At 36.2% G+C, this 17,912-nt stretch overlaps 1 protein-coding gene across 1 annotated transcript in view; it reads right to left on the bottom strand.

Moving 5' to 3' along the window:
- LOC136832537 (serine/threonine-protein kinase Sgk2-like) overlaps positions 1-17,912 on the bottom strand; it is a 33,550-nt gene that overhangs the window by 10,026 nt on the left and 5,612 nt on the right. Inside the window, exon 2 of the mRNA XM_067093516.1 lies at positions 14,758-15,691. Coding sequence (XP_066949617.1) covers positions 14,758-15,228 — 471 coding nt within the window. The 5' untranslated portion in view covers positions 15,229-15,691. The remainder of the gene's footprint in view (positions 1-14,757; positions 15,692-17,912) is intronic.

The following is a 17,912-nucleotide window of genomic DNA, read 5'->3' as shown; positions in this document are numbered from 1 at the left end:
ACGAGTTTTAAGGTCTGCAAAATATCCTGTGGCTTCTCAGGACTACGTCTGTATTCCAAGACATTTTGCCTCGTATGTACAGTTAATTTTGTGGAGTCTCGATGACCAAGTCGGTAGAGCAGCAGGTTCGGACTTCAAATCAAAGTCCTTCAAAAGAAGGCATCGTGCTTACCCCATACAAAAAAAAAAAAAAAAGGGAAAAAGGCACGTTAAAAGAAGAAGAATGTACAGTTAATTTTGTAGACATTTTGTGAGACTGAATATGGTAATTATGTTTTATTTAAATGTTTACATGAAAAATATAAAACCTTTTTCATGCTTTGCAGTATACATATTTGGCATGTACGGTATACAACCAACAGGAGTACATATTTAAAGCAGTAATTAGTGATAGCCTCAGAACATCGTCGGCATAATACAATACCCCCTTGTTAATACCTGTATGGAAGGGCCCATGAGGCCAGCAGTTTCATCCCATGTTTGTCTTAAATTTAGGAAAGTGAGGCTGACACTTTCTGGTTCTGTCCTCTAAGTCGTTAACTAAAAAAAAAAAATGACATGCACTCAGTCCTTGTATTTCAAACTCCTTATCTGACATCAAGCAGTGGAATGGGTGTGGCAATAGATAAGCGCTGACGTGTCGATAAAGCAAAACTTAGTTAAAATTATTAATTCACGTTGATACAGTGATTTTGTGTATATCTGTTTGTGTTATCACTGTGTAAATGTGGATAGGGCAAGTGGCCAGATTATAATGAAGCATTTGGAAGGATGTTTTGTCATGCCATTTCTCTTTGAAAAAGGCAAATTTCCATTTTTTTATATATGTTGTCAATTTATCAGGCAGGAGACTTCACTGTAAACCTGTAAATATAGCGTTTGGTTTTCTGTAGACAAAGGCACGCTTTACGTGGGAATGCTGTTAGCGTTGAGCGATAACGAATATCGGAACAAGATCCGGACGTGAGTTTGAAGAGAAATAACCAATTCTCCGATAAGATAGAACAGTATTTAAGGAAATGAAATGGATAACCGGTACCTGCTTAAGGCCTAAGCATTGCTCTAAAAGACAGGTGGGTTGTCACTGATAGCAGATAATCAATACTGTAACCTGTATTACAGGTCGAGGTTGGGTTTAAGAACCACAAGGCCTTCCTAAGGATTATGAAATGAATGTTTTTATTCTGCCATCAATCTAATTTCCCTGGAATCCATCCCTTTGATTCAGTATTGTAGCCAAATAGAAGGCACAAATGGGAGATTTATTTATTTTTTAAATGAGGACCAAAGGAGCGGACAAAGCAGGGCCTTTATTTGGGGTTAGCCTAAGGGAAAAGAAGAAAAGACTAAAGCATAATTAAGGATTATAATAATCTGCGAGAGAAGAACAAATGTCCATGGACATCGTCTGTACTGGAGAAGCAAATGCCATTTTCTCGAAAAAATATATACAAATGTATATATATAAATATATATATTGTGTATATATAATAGACACATATATGTATATATATATGTATATATATATACGAGTATATATATATATATATATATATATATATATATATATATATATATATATATATATATATATATGTGTGTGTGTGTGTGTGTGTGTGTGTGTATGTATGTATGTATGTATGTATGTATGTATGTAAAATTATTGACCGGGGACTGCGATGAATAAAGAACAAATTAACCCTTGCGATAAGAGATCAAGGCTAGCAACAGCGAGAGTTCACCATGATCTTGGTAAGCCTTAACCTTTCAACTTATGCCATTTATAGATAGGTCGTTACTAAGATGCACTCTCTCTCATGTGATCTGCTGTACTTGGTAAGCCCCCTTGGTGATTCATATGTCATTTTAATTCTCTTGTGCAATTTTTATTTCACTGGAAACACCGGTATCTCTCAGTGAGTTACTAAGGGTGGCTAAATGTACTGACGAGGATAACACTGTCATTGAGTTAACTGGTGTCATTATTTTGTCAGTTGACTTCCAGTTAAACTTGCCAGCTAATCTACACATGTGCTTAGTCAACCCACTTGTAGGTATACCTTGTCAATGACCTGACAGATATGTCTGATAAGCTCATAGGTCTCCGTTTATTTTTCAGTGACCTCAATACTCTGTCAGTGATTGCACAGTTATGTGCTGTTAGTTTATTCATTGGTGTGTTGTAGGTATTAGCTGTTAAAAATCTCAAAGGTATTCTTGTTAATTAGCTCTTATATAAATACTGTCAGCATGTAAGAAGCTCAGTAACAAACTGCAATGAGTACAGTAAAACACAGGTTCAAACACCCGAGTATAATTCACAGACATTGTCGAGACATCACGTCTCCTCTTCAGTACAATTCAGTCTCAAAACTGTATATTCTGTCATCTCACGTGACGGATTTCTAGGTTCCACTTCAAGAGAAAACAGGGAATCTTCAAAGAGATAAGATAGCCAATTTCCTTTTAATAGTGATTAGGGTCATCCGAACTCTTCCTCCCCTTCCCTCCCCTCCCCAAGTAAAAGGATAAGACTCAGGGACCTCCTCAAACTTCAAGTGGTCGTGACTTGAGATGCCCCCAAAGACTCGGCTCACGTGTAAGATGATTTCTGCTGTGTTCTGTTGTTATAGGTCTGAAGTATGGTTTTTGGCTTAATCATATGATGCTCTGAATTGTATCTCTTCCATCATCATATTAACTTCTTTATAGTTAGTTGTTATTCCTTTTTTTAAGGATCACCACGTGAGGTGTTTAAATCATGGCCGAGCGGCGAAAGTTATAATTAGAAGTGATAAGAAATACTGTTTTTCTGCTTCAGATTACATTCCTGAACAGGCAATGTAATCCTGGAAAAATTCCATTGGCAATTCATTGCGATGATGCATAATCTCTTCCACGAGAGGTATGTAAAGGAATGGAGTGTTTTCTTAATACAGTTATTTCCCAGAGAATCCCATTCATTTGAATCTTTACCGCATTTCATTCATACTTCTTCGCACTGTAAAGATACTGTCGGGACTGACGTAACTGCAAATTCTTTCTTGATTTGTTCACCAGTTTATCACAAGGACGCAAGTACTTTGGGAAGTGCTTGGCACTCTGGTTGATGTCTGATGGGGATCTGAGTGAATGAAAAGGAATTTTTGGAATGTAGAGTTGACTTATCCCGGTATTTCAAGAATAACTTAGAATTTCCAAGATTGTTACTGCTGATGTTGTTGTCGATAGTCTCACAGGATAGTCACCTAGGAATTTGTCTTGATACACCTTGGAATCTTGCCGCAAAGCTTAGAAGATATTGCTTCTCTAACCATCTAAATGACACGAAATATCAGTAGATTTTCTTTTATATTAACGAGTTCGAAGAAAAAAGGGCATATAGGATCAACTAGAATGGTGCATTTTTTGTTAGGGGTCCAAAAATTGCTGCCGGGATGACTTGAAAGGTGTACAAAGCGGCGCAGAGGCTGTGGAAGTTTCCTGCACTTGGAGTTCATCCACGACTCCCCATTATGTAGAAAATGAATGTGTTAGTGAGTATTATCCTTGTATTTAATGGTAATCATTGTGGACTAAAGATAGACTGAATTATTCTTTATCCAAGAAACTCCTCAAGGGTTTATTTTGTAAAATTTCTCATGGCTTCTCAGTGATCTTTGCTAAATGATGAAATATAAAATATGAAAATAAAAAGTATCTTTTCCCCTTTAGATGGTTATAGTGCCGTCAGTGCACCTCACAGGGTGCACTGTAGACATTACGAAAGGGCGTTCGCTGCATTCCTATGGCCACAAGCTGCAGCCACTAGCTCTTTATTTGACCTCCATTCTTACTCCGTATCTTCAGTCTTGCTGTCCAACCTCTCTGACTATTACTTTTTTAGTGCAGCTGTAGAGTGTTCTCATAATTCCACTTTTAGATCATTGTACTTCATCTCCTTGATTTCCTATATATAATTCATCTCGCTGTCCAACCTCTCTGACTATTACTTTTTTAGTGCAACTGTAGTGTTCTCATCATTCCGCTTTGAGATCCTTGTACTTTACCTCCTTGATTTCCTATAGATCTTTATCTTGCTGTCCAACCACTCAATCAAGAAGAGTTTTTTTTTTTTTTGGGGGGGGGCGTTTAATGAAGTACCCTCACATCAACCAGGACTTGTCCACCGTCCCCTGAAATCAATTTACGGTGGTAAAATACTTATTAGAAAAACGACCATGCCACATTGCATCGTGAACTCTCACGTTACAGTTGTTTTGGGGACCGATTTCATTCCCAGTAAAGTGATATTGGAGGACACGTTATGCCGAACAAGACTGGCCTCTTATCGTGTTGCTGTTGGTACATATAACATTACAAAAATAACGGTATTCATTTGTTTATATGGGTATGAGTTTTTTTTTTATACGTTCGAATGCGATATTAAAGGTCGAATATTTGTTTTAATGGTTTTTTTTTGCATATCTCAAATTTGATTTTTTTTTAAATTTCATAATTGCTGTTATGAATGTTTCTTGTAAAATGTCTCTTATTTATGTTTTCCATTTATTTCGCACGTCTCCATAGCTTTCGTTTTTAGAACATTTCATCGGTCAAATAATACTTTATAATAATATCTAAAGTAGTATTTTATATTATTTGTGTTTTTCTGAACTTTTAAAATGATTTAAAACATGACACGCATTTATCTTCATAGCAGGGTGCCCATAAGGGTTACAATGGTTAGGGTATGACCCTAGATTTGATACCTCCATCCAAACAACCTTATGTTGTTACTATTTGGATAATGGTTGTGAATTACATCATACTTATTAATGAGTTCCTATGGCTATTTCAGGGTTCATCGTGACGTCATTACGTTACAAGAATCAATGTACTGGTAAGATAACTCGTATACTTTTCTTGTACAATCTGTCTCGGTTGTTTGTTAGTGTCTAATAATAAATGTTCTTTTTTTTTAAATTAAAATCAGACCTTTTTTCCTTAAATTTCATATCAGGAATTCGATTTGATGTGGGGCATCACTATATTGTGATCGAAAATATTGAGTAAAAAAGCCACAATAATATAATTGGTAAATTGTATTTTTTTTAAGATACAAAAATATACAAAAAGGGGATAAAAACACGGGAGCTTTCGACCGTTTGCGCAACGGTCCTCTTCAGCTTTTTTGTATATTTTTGTATCTTAAAAATACAGTTTATCAATTATATTATTATGGCTTTTTTTACTCATTCGATTTGATGTGCATATCTCAACACACCTAGTTGCTCTCTAACACTGTATATATATATATATATATATATATATATATATATATATATATATATATATATATATATATATATATATATATATATATATATATATATATAGCGCTTTCCTGTAAATTTTTCTCATCCACTATTTGCCTGAGGAGAGAGACAGTTTGGTCTCTGAAATGTAACCTTTATTTTCCACATTTTTCCGTCTTTATGGGCGCCTTATATTTTCACATTTTGTCGCTTTTATGGGCTCCTTATATTTGACGGAATTCTGTTATAACAGAAAGTATTTCACAGCCGTTTATACATACTGTACATACACACACACAAACACAAACACACACACATATATATATAGTGGCAATTCTTCTCAGCGTAATTCAACTTGTAAACGAAACGGTGCGCACTTATACACGAACATTAATTCATTAAAATTCATGAATACAGTCAACTTCCTGATCATGTATCCGAGGCATCTGGAGGTCAGCTGCTCGTCCGTATTATTTCGGTTGCAAGGACAGCCATACTTAGTTCAGCTTGAATTGCTGATGTCGTTCAAGTAACCGTTGTAATATACGCGTTATCATTAGTCGTGGTTTTATTATTTTGCTTTGCTCACATTTTTTTATATATTTTTATGTAGATAAATTGTTTAAATGTGGAGGCGTTTTGTGTATTTTATATATATATATATATATATATATATATATATATATATATATATATATATATAATTATATACATTACATATATATACATTTATAGTTTCCTACTTTCCGAGTAATAAACTCCACGATTGGACGTACCGTCATCCAACCCCGGGGCCAGCTTCTCTTTCACTAGCCCCATGAAAGTTTGGAGAGCGAAGATACCTTGGGCCTAGCTTAAGGATGGTACGTAGTGTCCTTTGGTTCGAAGGCTGCAGTCTCAGCCGTCATCTTATTTTTATATAATTTTTGAGAGCGTGGGTTTAAATATATCAGCACTGAGGTCTGTTGCTTTGGAGCTGACAGTAAATATCCGCAGCCAATAACAGTAAAGCAAATTTGAAAAGGAGAAAGGTCTGTGTAGAGCTTTATTTGTGCAGCTTTATATAACTGTGGAACTGTTTCTCCAGCGAAGCTAATCGTGATCGCCGGGAGCTGATGCTTATGTTATAGTGTACCCAAACTGTCAAAAGTGACGGTGATATAATACCCCCCCGGGTATTGACGGATCGTCCCTTAGGTCGGACCCTGGTAGCTTTGTACCCTGGTGCCTTCATTGTGAAGCTTTTTTTTTTATAGAGACTAGTGTCAAGAGAGGGTGAACCCAGGCTGGAAGACGGCAGGCCTAAACGTGTTTATTAGCATGCGGTGAATAACGTTTTGCGCAGAAAGACTCGATTATAGATACATTTTGCGTTTTGTTACATATTCATGAAGAGGCCCCGTTTCCATATAACCCATTTCGCATTCGGGGTAGGATTGATATTAAGATTTCCTGAATTCCCTTTTGTTAGAATCGACTCCTTTTCCCTTCTAAGTAAACCAAGATGGCCGAATGAATGAGAGAAGTAACTGAAGTGCAGTGCGATAAGCAATAAACAGATGATGTGATCGCCCCTTTTGGGACAGTCCCACTGTTATCAGCGCCGATAAAACGCGAATTCTTCCTTCATGCTAATATTAGCCTTATTAAAAGGGGACATTAGGGTGTTTTTTTTACCCATGGTGCCAGCTTTGTTTTCGGACAACGCTGGCCGAGTGTCTTATTATTGTGATCTAGACTGGCTTCATGGTTATGCCATGAGCAGTTGTGTAACTCTCTCTCTCTCTCTCTCTCTCTCTCTCTCTCTCTCTCTCTCTCTCTCTCTCTCTCTCTCTCAGAAACGGGACATAATCCAACAGCGTAACATCTAAATCCGAAAATAGCTTCAGATTGGAGGATATGTGTTAAATGTCGAAAATAGCCATAGGTTCCTAACCATACAAAGTTGAATTTATCTGTATTTAAAGATGACTTATCGTAGTTATTTTAAGATACTGTTTTGATAAACCGTTTTTCTGGATACACAAGTCAAGAAGATTTGTTAGGAGTTGACGAAGCGTGTTGTAAGCTCTATAAGGGGAAGTCAATCTGTTGGACTGGAAAAGATAATTATTACGGCTTCCAAGACGCAGCGTCCTTATTTGTGCCTACTGGATGTCGATAAATTAGATTTTGGTAATTGTCTGAATATCGAGCTGGATGTTATTTCCAGGAATTCGAACAGGTGTAATTTAAGTTTCGGTCAGGTTGGAAGTTAGAAGACGAAGTGACTGAAGATTTTGAGGTTAGTGAATAAAATTTTAGTGAGAAAAGGTGGATTTATTAAAGAAAAACGCTGCATTTTTATTTCATCTTAGAATTCAAATTTGCTCATTCTTTTAAAAACAAACCAGAAGTCAGGTTGTCTTGGTAATTAAGAGAGCACGACAATAAATATGGAAATTGTGAAGTAGTCCAATTCCTAAATACTTGTTTTAAATCCTGCTAAAACTTCGGGTCGTTCTCACAGAAGATTTTAGAGATAAGACTCATACAGTCTTGTTATTTAATAGGAAGTTAGATCACGGCTTACACATATAATATGTTTGAGTTTGAAGAAAAGTGAAAGATAGAGCTGCCTGAATTTCGGATAGGACATATGCAAAGAAAAAAGTCAGACCTTCGGAATCTGAAATACATAATTGTATTAAATAGATAATTAGTTTCTGATGTGGATAAATAGATGAACGATAAAGAGTAAATGATTATTCAAACCGAGAGTATACAGGAGAACTCAAACGAAAGTCCTGGACTTAAATCACGGACTGCAGAAGGCCATAGCACGGCGGCTCTATCATGCGAATTTAATTGATTGATTGGTTTCTGTTTTAAAACTGATGCGAGAACACTGGCAATATGTAGAATATATAATGACATGTATAGACCAATTAACATTTCGTATAAGTAAAGTATGTTATGACAGGTATTAATCAGCTAATCAGCAAATCATGGCTGACTGGAACCCGATAGCCAAGGTATTACTGATACCCCGCTGGTATCGCTATTAATAGACCTTCATATCGCGATATCAGGCTCGGGACACATCAACTGCAGACTAACATGTACGCAAGGCTTTCTGGTTAAAAACATGATTAAAGTGATAAATGAATTATGTCCGATACGGAGGTATATTGTTGCCAACGTCTTCGTGCTCTGAAGTTACGCAAGAGAAGATGACTGCAGGTTTCTTTGTATTTTTTTTTTTCGGGGGTGGGACCGAAACTTGGTTAATATGTTTCCGGTCATAATTCGTGATATTTTATAGGTGACTTTTTGGCTAGAGTCGGGGATGTTGGATGTTGTATGTAGTTGGAGGATCTTATCCTTCCACTGTAAGAATTATTTATTTATTTTTATTTATGTAGTTGTTTGGTTCTTGGAATTAAGTCGGCGTGTGTATTGTCTGATTTGTGCCCTATAACCTTACTTCAGTCAAGGGCTGGATCTCTTTCGTCTGATTTTAAAATTTTTCCTCAAAGTTTGTGTAGATTCAAGTTGTTAATTTACTTAATTCCCACCAGTAAAGGTATTTAAGTTTAAAAACTATGATTGTTTAGATTTCAAGCCTTTATTTCTTTTTTTTTATTACAGCCGTAAACTTTGCAAAATTGTATGTTTTTGCGTCAGCATTCAAACCATAATTTTCGTAAATTCAAACGTAAATTTATGTAAATTCCACGATTAATACATTTAAGAGCTTAGAAATGTGTGCCAATAACATTTGTAAAGGCTTTCAAACCCAAAGGATGAATCTCGAAGCTACAGTTGTAAATCTGTTTGAAATGTTCAGCCATAGATTTGGGTAAATTCCAATCGCATTATTTGTTAATTTCACTGAGAAACGTAAAAAAGATAAAAGATAAAATTACTGTGATGCGGTGTTTTAGTTATAAATTTACCTTTAGATAAAAAATCACTCGATGCATATTTGAAGATATCTGAAGTTACGATAATTGAGAGGCGGTAAAATCCAGTTCGTGTTATTTGTCTTTTCTTAAGAATGAATGAGAGCACTGCTTTTCTTGCACGTCTAGCTTAATCTAATAGGAGATAGTAACTCTTGAAGGAAAACTGCAAAGCAATTGTTGAAATTTCATGAAATGTTTTACTTAGGATTTCTTTAGAAGGGGCCACTGTGGTAATTTTTTAAAAATGTTCAGGATTTCGTTAGGAGTAGGGGTCACTGAGATAATTTTTTCAATTTTCAGGATTTCATTAGGAGAAGGGGTCACTGAGATAATTTTTTCCATTTTCAGGATTTCATTGGAAGGGGTCACTGAGATAATTTTTTCAATTTTCAGGATTTCATTAGGAGAAGGGGCCACTGTGACAATTTTTAAAATTTTCAGGATTTCGTTAGGAGTAGGGGTCACTGAGATAATTTTTTAAATTTACAGGATTTCATTAGGAGAAGGGGTCACTGAGATAATTTTTTCAATTTTCAGGATTTCATTAGGAGAAGGGGTCACTGAGATAATTTATAAAATTTTCAGGATTTCATTAGGAGAAGAGGTCACTGAGATAATTTTTAAAATTTTCAGGATTTCATTAGGAGAACGGGTCACTGTGATCATTTTTTAAAATTTTCATTCGAAGGGCGTTGCTGGGAACTGTAGCCCCTAATCTAACCCGGTCAGGAAGAGAATAATACATCGCTGGAGGAGTAACTTTTTATCATGGAGGATGACCTTAACCTTGAAGGAAATTGATAAGCAGTGAAGAGGCTGCGGGTTCGAGTGACTTAGGATTTTGTTCCATGTTGTTGTTGTGTGCATGCAAAATTATGTATGTGTACATATGTATATATATATATATATATATATATATATATATATATATATTTATATATATATATATATATATATATATATATATATATATATATATATATATATATATGAATAACTGAATCACGAAAATATGGAACGTGATGAATATATAAATAAAGACAAAATCCACGAAGGTAAAAGAAACAGTGGAGTACTGCAAGGCCTTACGATTTCATGTCCTTTACTTAGCAGACTGAAGAAATATAAATTTACAAAGAAAGCTCGTATAAATGACAGATGGGGATTACATAGGGAAAAAATATGTACTTGGAATGCAACACAAAGTTATTGTTATATTTCTTAAGTCTGCTAAGTAAAGGACAAGAAGTCGAAAGGCCTTGCAGTACTGCATTGTTTCTCTTTCCTTCGTGGATTTTGTCTTTATAATATATATATTTATATATTTCCTATATGAATATACACATATGTATGTGTGTATATATATATATATATATATATATATATATATATATATATATATATATATATGTATATATGTATATATATTACTACATAAACATTACTGTTAGTATTCCATGTTGAGCACGCAGATGAAGGCCTCAGTAAGAATAAAACTGTTCATTGGTAAGGGTTCAAAGTATACGTTGGCAATTGATGTTTATTGATAGTTCATAGTAATAGCTATTAAATTATGGTTTATACTTGCTTATAGTGCATAGAAACGTAAATGAAGAGTGGAATTATATGATGATAATGACTAGAATTATCCTGTTGATAATGAATATCAGGGATAGACGATGTCAATCGACACACGGAAACAGAACCCATCTTCTCGTAAATAACAAACGATAAAACCTGCGGTTTAGCCGTCCTTATCTCGGCTGGTACCGTACTCGTCAGCGACAGGTACGCGTTGTTTATTGTTTGTTATTTGGCGGTTATCATATTAAACGGAAATGTGTCGAAATGATTTTGGTATTCTAGACGGTCAACCTTGTTCCCTCTCCATGTTGATGTGTTTACATTGCATGATACTCATGCGGGAATTCGTTATGTTTTGTTAGACTGATTTGCAGCTATTTGATCAATTCATTCGTTTGTGCAATTATTTGGTGCAGTTTGACGTGAAATTGCTGCAGTGTGACGTCATAAACGGCGTGGGGGGTTAGTGCCGTCAGTGCACCTCATGCAGTGCGCTATAGGCATTACTGAAAGGTGCTTTGCAGCGTCCCTTCGGTCCCTAGCTGCGACCCATTCCATTTCTTTTACTGTAGCTCCGATCATATTCTTTTTCTTCTGTCTTACTTTCCAACCTCTTGTAACAGTTGTTCTGCAGTGCAACTGCAAGGTTTTCATCCTGTTATACCTTTAAAATCGATTTACTCTCAACTTCTCTTTCAGGGCGTAATGACCTAATAGGTCCCAGCGCTGGGCCTTTGGCTTAAATTTTATATGCCATCATATTCCAACTTTGTCTCCCCCAATGAAATTACGTGGTGCCTGGTGTCAGATTTTAGTCTTCTGTTAAAGAAAACTGTTGTGCTGGCTTTTTCTGTCCGCCCTCAGAATTAAAAACTACTGGGGCTAGAGGGCTGCAAATTGGTATGTTGATCATCCACCCTCCAATCATCAAGCATATCAAATTGCAGCCGTGAAGCCTCAATAGTTTTTATTTTATTTAGGGTTAAATTTAGCCATGATCGTGCGTCTGGCACCGCTACAGATGCCAACAACACAGGCTACTACCGGGCCTTGGTTGAAAGTTTCATGGGCCGCGACTGAGAGTTTCATGGGCCGTGGCTGAGAGTTTCATGTAGCATTACACGCTCTACAGAAAACTCGAAGCATTTTTTACTTGTTTCAAGTATAATTTCACCTTGGAGAGTTACGGAAGTTAAAGGGCCAAAGAATTATATATTGATTTATTGAAAGAGGGACGATGCAACGGAACTCGGAAGTCGACTTTACAACTCGAAGGCTGCCGCTGACTGAATGTTCCTGAAGCGTGTTCCTAAAATGAGAACTTTTTATTTTTTAAGTGCGTACAAACCGTGAGGTATTTTTACATATATTTCTGAAAGACCAGTTGGTTTATAACAAAGATTTCTGAATCTGTGACGTCTTTTCACAGTTATTTCTACACGTTTCTTGTTTCTAATACGAAGACGACAAGTTTTGTACATGTTTCTAAAGTAAGCCCGTATTTCTGAACTTCCATAAAAAGCAACTCGGCCTCGCCTTAAGTAAAACGCCTTTGCACCACTCATTTTTCTGATAACTACTCAGTTATCTTACTGATAACCTTTAAACATGTCACATTACCTGAGTCGCTTCATAAGCAACCTTCCGTTATCTGCATTAAGCGGAGGATTTTTCGTTGTACGATGTAGGATGAAAGGCGAGGAAATATTCTTATTGCATAACACTCAGGATGAATCAGCGCGACATTACAGCGACGTGGGTATTAGTGTTTCCAGAAGTTGTAGTTACTTGAAGCATTGTCTGTGTTGAGTGTCTCTGATTCATATTCGAGTAAAGCGGATTTACCTGCGCTTGATTGATGAATTGTTTAAGCGATATGGAATTCGCGAGTTCTTATAGGTCCTACAGCTGACATTTTATGTGTCACTTGTGTGCCTGCTAGCTTGTCTTTGACGGCACGTTCATTTTGAAATAAAAATCACATTTTCTGTCACCTACACACAGTGAATGACAAAAATGCCAAATGAGCCATTATTTGGCTAGAAAAATTTTTTTTTTTTTCCAGCTCCATATAATCCCTTTGTGGTATTGACCAGACAAGATGAGAATATCAGAAACTCCTAAAACTAATTCTGGAAACAAAATTCAACAAGTAAAAAATGCTCCGAAGTCTCTTCAGCGCAATTGAACTGGATATGAAGACGAGGAAGTATACTGATCTTAAATCAGTCTCAAATTTATAGTTTTCTCTTTATTTCCGTCACGAAAATCAGCATTGACGCAATAAATAAGTCTAGATTAAGTTTTTTTTTTTTTTGAGAGAGAGAGAAAGAATGCTGCTACTACAATCAGCTGTTTGTTTTGCATAGTGGCTCCGTATTCTGTTCTGTTATTAACTACATTTGCGGCAGTTGTAGTTTATAATAGTTTTTCACGGAATTTAACGAAGTGAGCATTATATTTAAGAGGCGAAGACTGTCCTGCACTGCGTGAGACGTGTATTGTAAATTTTGACAGGAATTTGTAATGGTTTAGTACGTGAATCCTCTGCTCAAGAAATTTTTTTTTATTACTGGGTTTACTTGGTATTTTTAATTATTTTGAGCCACATAGAATCGTGGATGTATCTGCAAATGAGTAATGCGAATTTCATAGATTTTATGCAGCTTATTTTCACAAACATCTGTCGTATATATATACATACACACACTTTATATATATATATATATATATATATATATATATATATATATATATATATATATATATATATATATATATATATATATATATAATGAATGTGCAGGGTTGCCAAATACTAATATCTTCGTGATAAATATCTAAAGTATACAAAGTTTTTTCTTATGAACAAGTGATCTGAAGTTTTTGCGGGATTTGAAATGAGTATTACTAGCAAGATTGTTGTGTAATTACCTAATAAAATTATGACGGTGCTCTCAGGATTACCCAGAAACCCTCTGGGTGCTCACGGCAAAAAAAAAAAAAAATAAATAAATAAAAAAGGGAAACTTCGTGCTATACGAACCCTGTGTGAGAGAGTTCGTACAAAAAACAGATGGGAAGGCCCCAATGCAAGATGAGTCAGTGGGAGAGAGAGAGAGAGAGAGAGAGAGAGAGAGAGAGAGAGAGAGAGAGAGAGAGAGTCCCTGAACAAGTGGTATGATCTGGTACAACTGTACCTCCTGAGTGAGAGTGATGGCAAACTGCGCGGTATAATTGAGTCGCACTGATTTTTTTCTGCACTCTCTCTCTCTCTCTCTCTCTCTCTCTCTTGAAGGAAACGTTTGTGGGTGTTCGATGTCGCTGTCACTTGAAGTGTTATTTTGTAGCTGTTATTTTTTTCCTATTCTTATTTTTTTACTCGATTCGTAAATGAGATTTACAGCCGCCGGTGTTATTAGCATTTTTTTTTCATTATTCATTTTCATATTCGTTTTGCATTTTACACTTGAATCGTGAATGAAATTTGTAGTTGGAGCGGTTGTTTTTAGTATATTACTCATTATTCATTTTCATATCCGTTTTGCATTTTATACTTGAATTGTGAAATTTGTAGTTGTAGCGGTTGTTATTAGTATATTTCTATTGTCATATTCGTTTTGCATTTTATACTTGAATCGTTAATGAGATTTGTATTGGAGCGGTTGTTATTAGAATATTACTCATTTTCATATTCGTTTTGCATTTTACACTTGAATCGCTAATGAGATTTATATTGGAGCGGTTGTTATTAGTATATTATTCATTATTCATTTTCATATTCGTTTTGCATTTTACACTTGAATCGCTAATGAGATTTATATTGGAGCAGTTGTTATTAGTATATTTTCATTATTCGTTTTGCAAACGCAATGAATCAATATTGTTATTTTGAAAGAGATTGAAGACTGAAAACAGCGCCTACTTACCGTTGGATCAGGCTGGTTTTGGTAGGCTATCGAGACCGAAGGCTCCGGCGACGTCGAACTGTTGCTGTCCTCGAGGGACCTCCCGTAGCCCGATTCCCTGGCCGAACTCTGAGAGTCCTCCCTCTCCGCCCCGGGGATCTTCACGCCGACCGTCCCGTCGACGGCGTCCGTGACTTTCCCGTCGCCTAGATCCACGTCCCAGGGCTGGCCGTTCCCCTGACGGTGGGGTTCCTCCGTCACTGCGTCGTGGAATCTCAAGACCGGCTGCCAGGGCCCTGAGGAACGACTGGCGAAGGAGTCGTCGTCCAGGCCGCCGTTGGCGATGCCCCCGAGACCCTGTTCGGCGGATCTGTCGTCCAGGATGGAGGAGTCTGCCAGGGGCTCGGTCTCCTCCCCGCTGGTGCAGGGGGATACAATGGCATCCTTGATGGCGCAAAGGGCTTTCCAGGTGCAATCGCAGATACAGGTCATTCTGAATACACTTAGTTTCGAAGGGCGGGTAGGGTATTATCTTATGTGACCTGTTTTGTGTCTGGTGTTATTCAGCGCTGCCAGTTGCTTGATCACGATATTTGTTAATCGAAAAGTCTATTGGTTATTTTCACTTTTGTAGACGCTGCCATTTTCTTAAAGTCTTCTAAAACACGAGTTACAAAACCGACCCAAGACCAGTCTGGTTTGTTTCACTTAAATAGTATTCGCTTTAAGTACTGTCCAAGGCACTCGAGAGAGAGAGAGAAAGACGTATGACCCCGTTGGCTCCTAGTTAGTGACTGCCCCTAGACTAGCAGAGGCACGATATGATATTCCGCCGTGGGGCAAAGCTCCGTCGAGAATGGCTGACGATAAGCCCTATCAATGGAGTACCAGTGGTGTCACCTCGAACGCACCAGTAGCATTGCCATGTTGCGACGCTGATGCCAGAGAAGTGAAACTGCAAAGAAACAAAAACACCATCGAGTTAAGCTAGAATTATTGAAACTGTTCTTTCATTTTATCATGCTGATTTCCTTAGCTTACATTATAACACAGGAGTCAGTAATACAATGACTTCGAATGTGTTTCATGAACGGTCGGTGACGTCATCACAGTGCCAGCCTGTGACATGTAGGGTTCAGGTTTCGGTTTGGGGACGCCGTTACCTTTGATACAGTGCCGTATGTCAGTGCCATGCTTTAACTGGCGCGGGGGGAAGAACTTTGCGGTGAATATGTATAACAGCAAGCTTCGGGAGTTATGTTTTCCGGTTATTATTCCGGTTATTATTATTAGTAATGTCATTATTGTTATTGTTGTTATTGTAGTTGTTGTTGTCAACATTTGCATTGAGTGGGTTTTTATCAATACTGTTGCTGTTGATAATATTGTTGTTGCGATTGCTACTCTTGTAAACAAACATGCCTTGTTTTTCGTAGAGTGTGAATTGTCATTCTCGATTGCTCTGGTAGAATTACAAAAAAAAAAAAGCAGTTATGTTAGTGATCACTCCTACTAATATATTATATGCAAGTGTATATATATATATATATATATATATATATTAGAGATGAAAACCTATAATAAAGTATTTAAACATATTCTTGGCTAGGCATTACTTATGCAGATGAATCTATATGTATGCATTAATATATATATATGTATATATATACATATACTGTATATGTGTATGTATATATATATATATATATATATATATATATATATATATATAGAGAGAGAGAGAGAGAGAGAGAGAGAGAGAGAGAGAGAGAGAGAGAGAGAGAGAGCAGAAAAAATAATGAATTAATAAGGACCGGTCTTACGTGACTGAGATAGTTGATGATTGCGCGCGCACACACATATCCGTAATATATTTCATTATGCTAATTACCTCATATTTTATATAATTTGTTATGATTTTACATCTCATCACATAGCTATTATTCTCCGTCGTGATATTCCGTTAAGCCATTGGCCACGGCTTGTACTGTAAGATGATACGAACTTCATGAATAATGATGATGATTATGATGATCATGATGATGATGATGGCGGAGGCGGCGTAACAATGTTGTTATGGCAACTTTTCGTATTTAATCTTTTATCGTTTTGTTATCTTGTTGTGCTGGGGAATCCCACTTTGTGATATCTAACGGATTAATTGAGCCCACGAGCCGGTTGTTGATGTTGAGAGTCATCATGTGTATCAATACAATATATATATATATATATATATATATATATATATATATATATATATATATATATATATATATATATATATATATACATACATATATATATATACATACATACATATATATATATGTATATATATATATATATATATATATATATATATATATATGTATGTATGTATATGTCTCAGTTACTCTTTTCCAGTAGATGGTTGACGAGAAGGTGAGTTGTCCTTCCGGTTCTCTGAAATGATTTTGGGATGAGGTTGCTAGCCCACCACAGTTGATTAAACCGTGGGGATACTTAATTCCTTACTCGCGTCAAGTGATACGCGTTGGTTTTGGGACGTGATGCACACTCACGCACCTAATTATATATACTGTGTATATATATATATATATATATATGTGTATATACACACACATTTATATTTATATATCTATATATATATGTGTGTATATATATATATATATATATATATATATATATATATATATATATATATATATATATATATATATATGTATACACACACACACGAATTGTGTGCACTTGAAAGCTTGCTTGCGACTATAGATAGAAAGACACGTATGAAGAGCTAGAGAGTTTAATATGTCGCGTATGACTATTGTACGTTCCACACTGTGGCCAAATATTACAAAACACATACTATCAATCGCACATACACACGCGTGAAAGCGAATTAAGAGCGATCAATGAAAAGCCCTGTATACGATGGAAGAATTTAGACATGTTTGTTCACCCCCCCCTTTTTTTTATTTTATTTTCGTAATAGCTGTGAAATAATATCAACTGGAAATCGGGGAACTATGACAAAAGTCAATACGCGAGGCGCGCCGGCCGTTGTCCATTGAATTTTGATCGCTTTTGATTGTCATTGAATAATTCGGAGGGCCGCTCATGCACGAATCAAATTTTTTTCATGATTTCAAAGGTATATGGACTAGGAAATATTA

The sequence above is a fragment of the Macrobrachium rosenbergii genome, chromosome 50 (assembly GCF_040412425.1).
Source record: "Macrobrachium rosenbergii isolate ZJJX-2024 chromosome 50, ASM4041242v1, whole genome shotgun sequence".
In the NCBI taxonomy this organism is placed as follows: domain Eukaryota; kingdom Metazoa; phylum Arthropoda; class Malacostraca; order Decapoda; family Palaemonidae; genus Macrobrachium; species Macrobrachium rosenbergii.
This window is presented reverse-complemented; position numbering and strand designations above follow the sequence as displayed.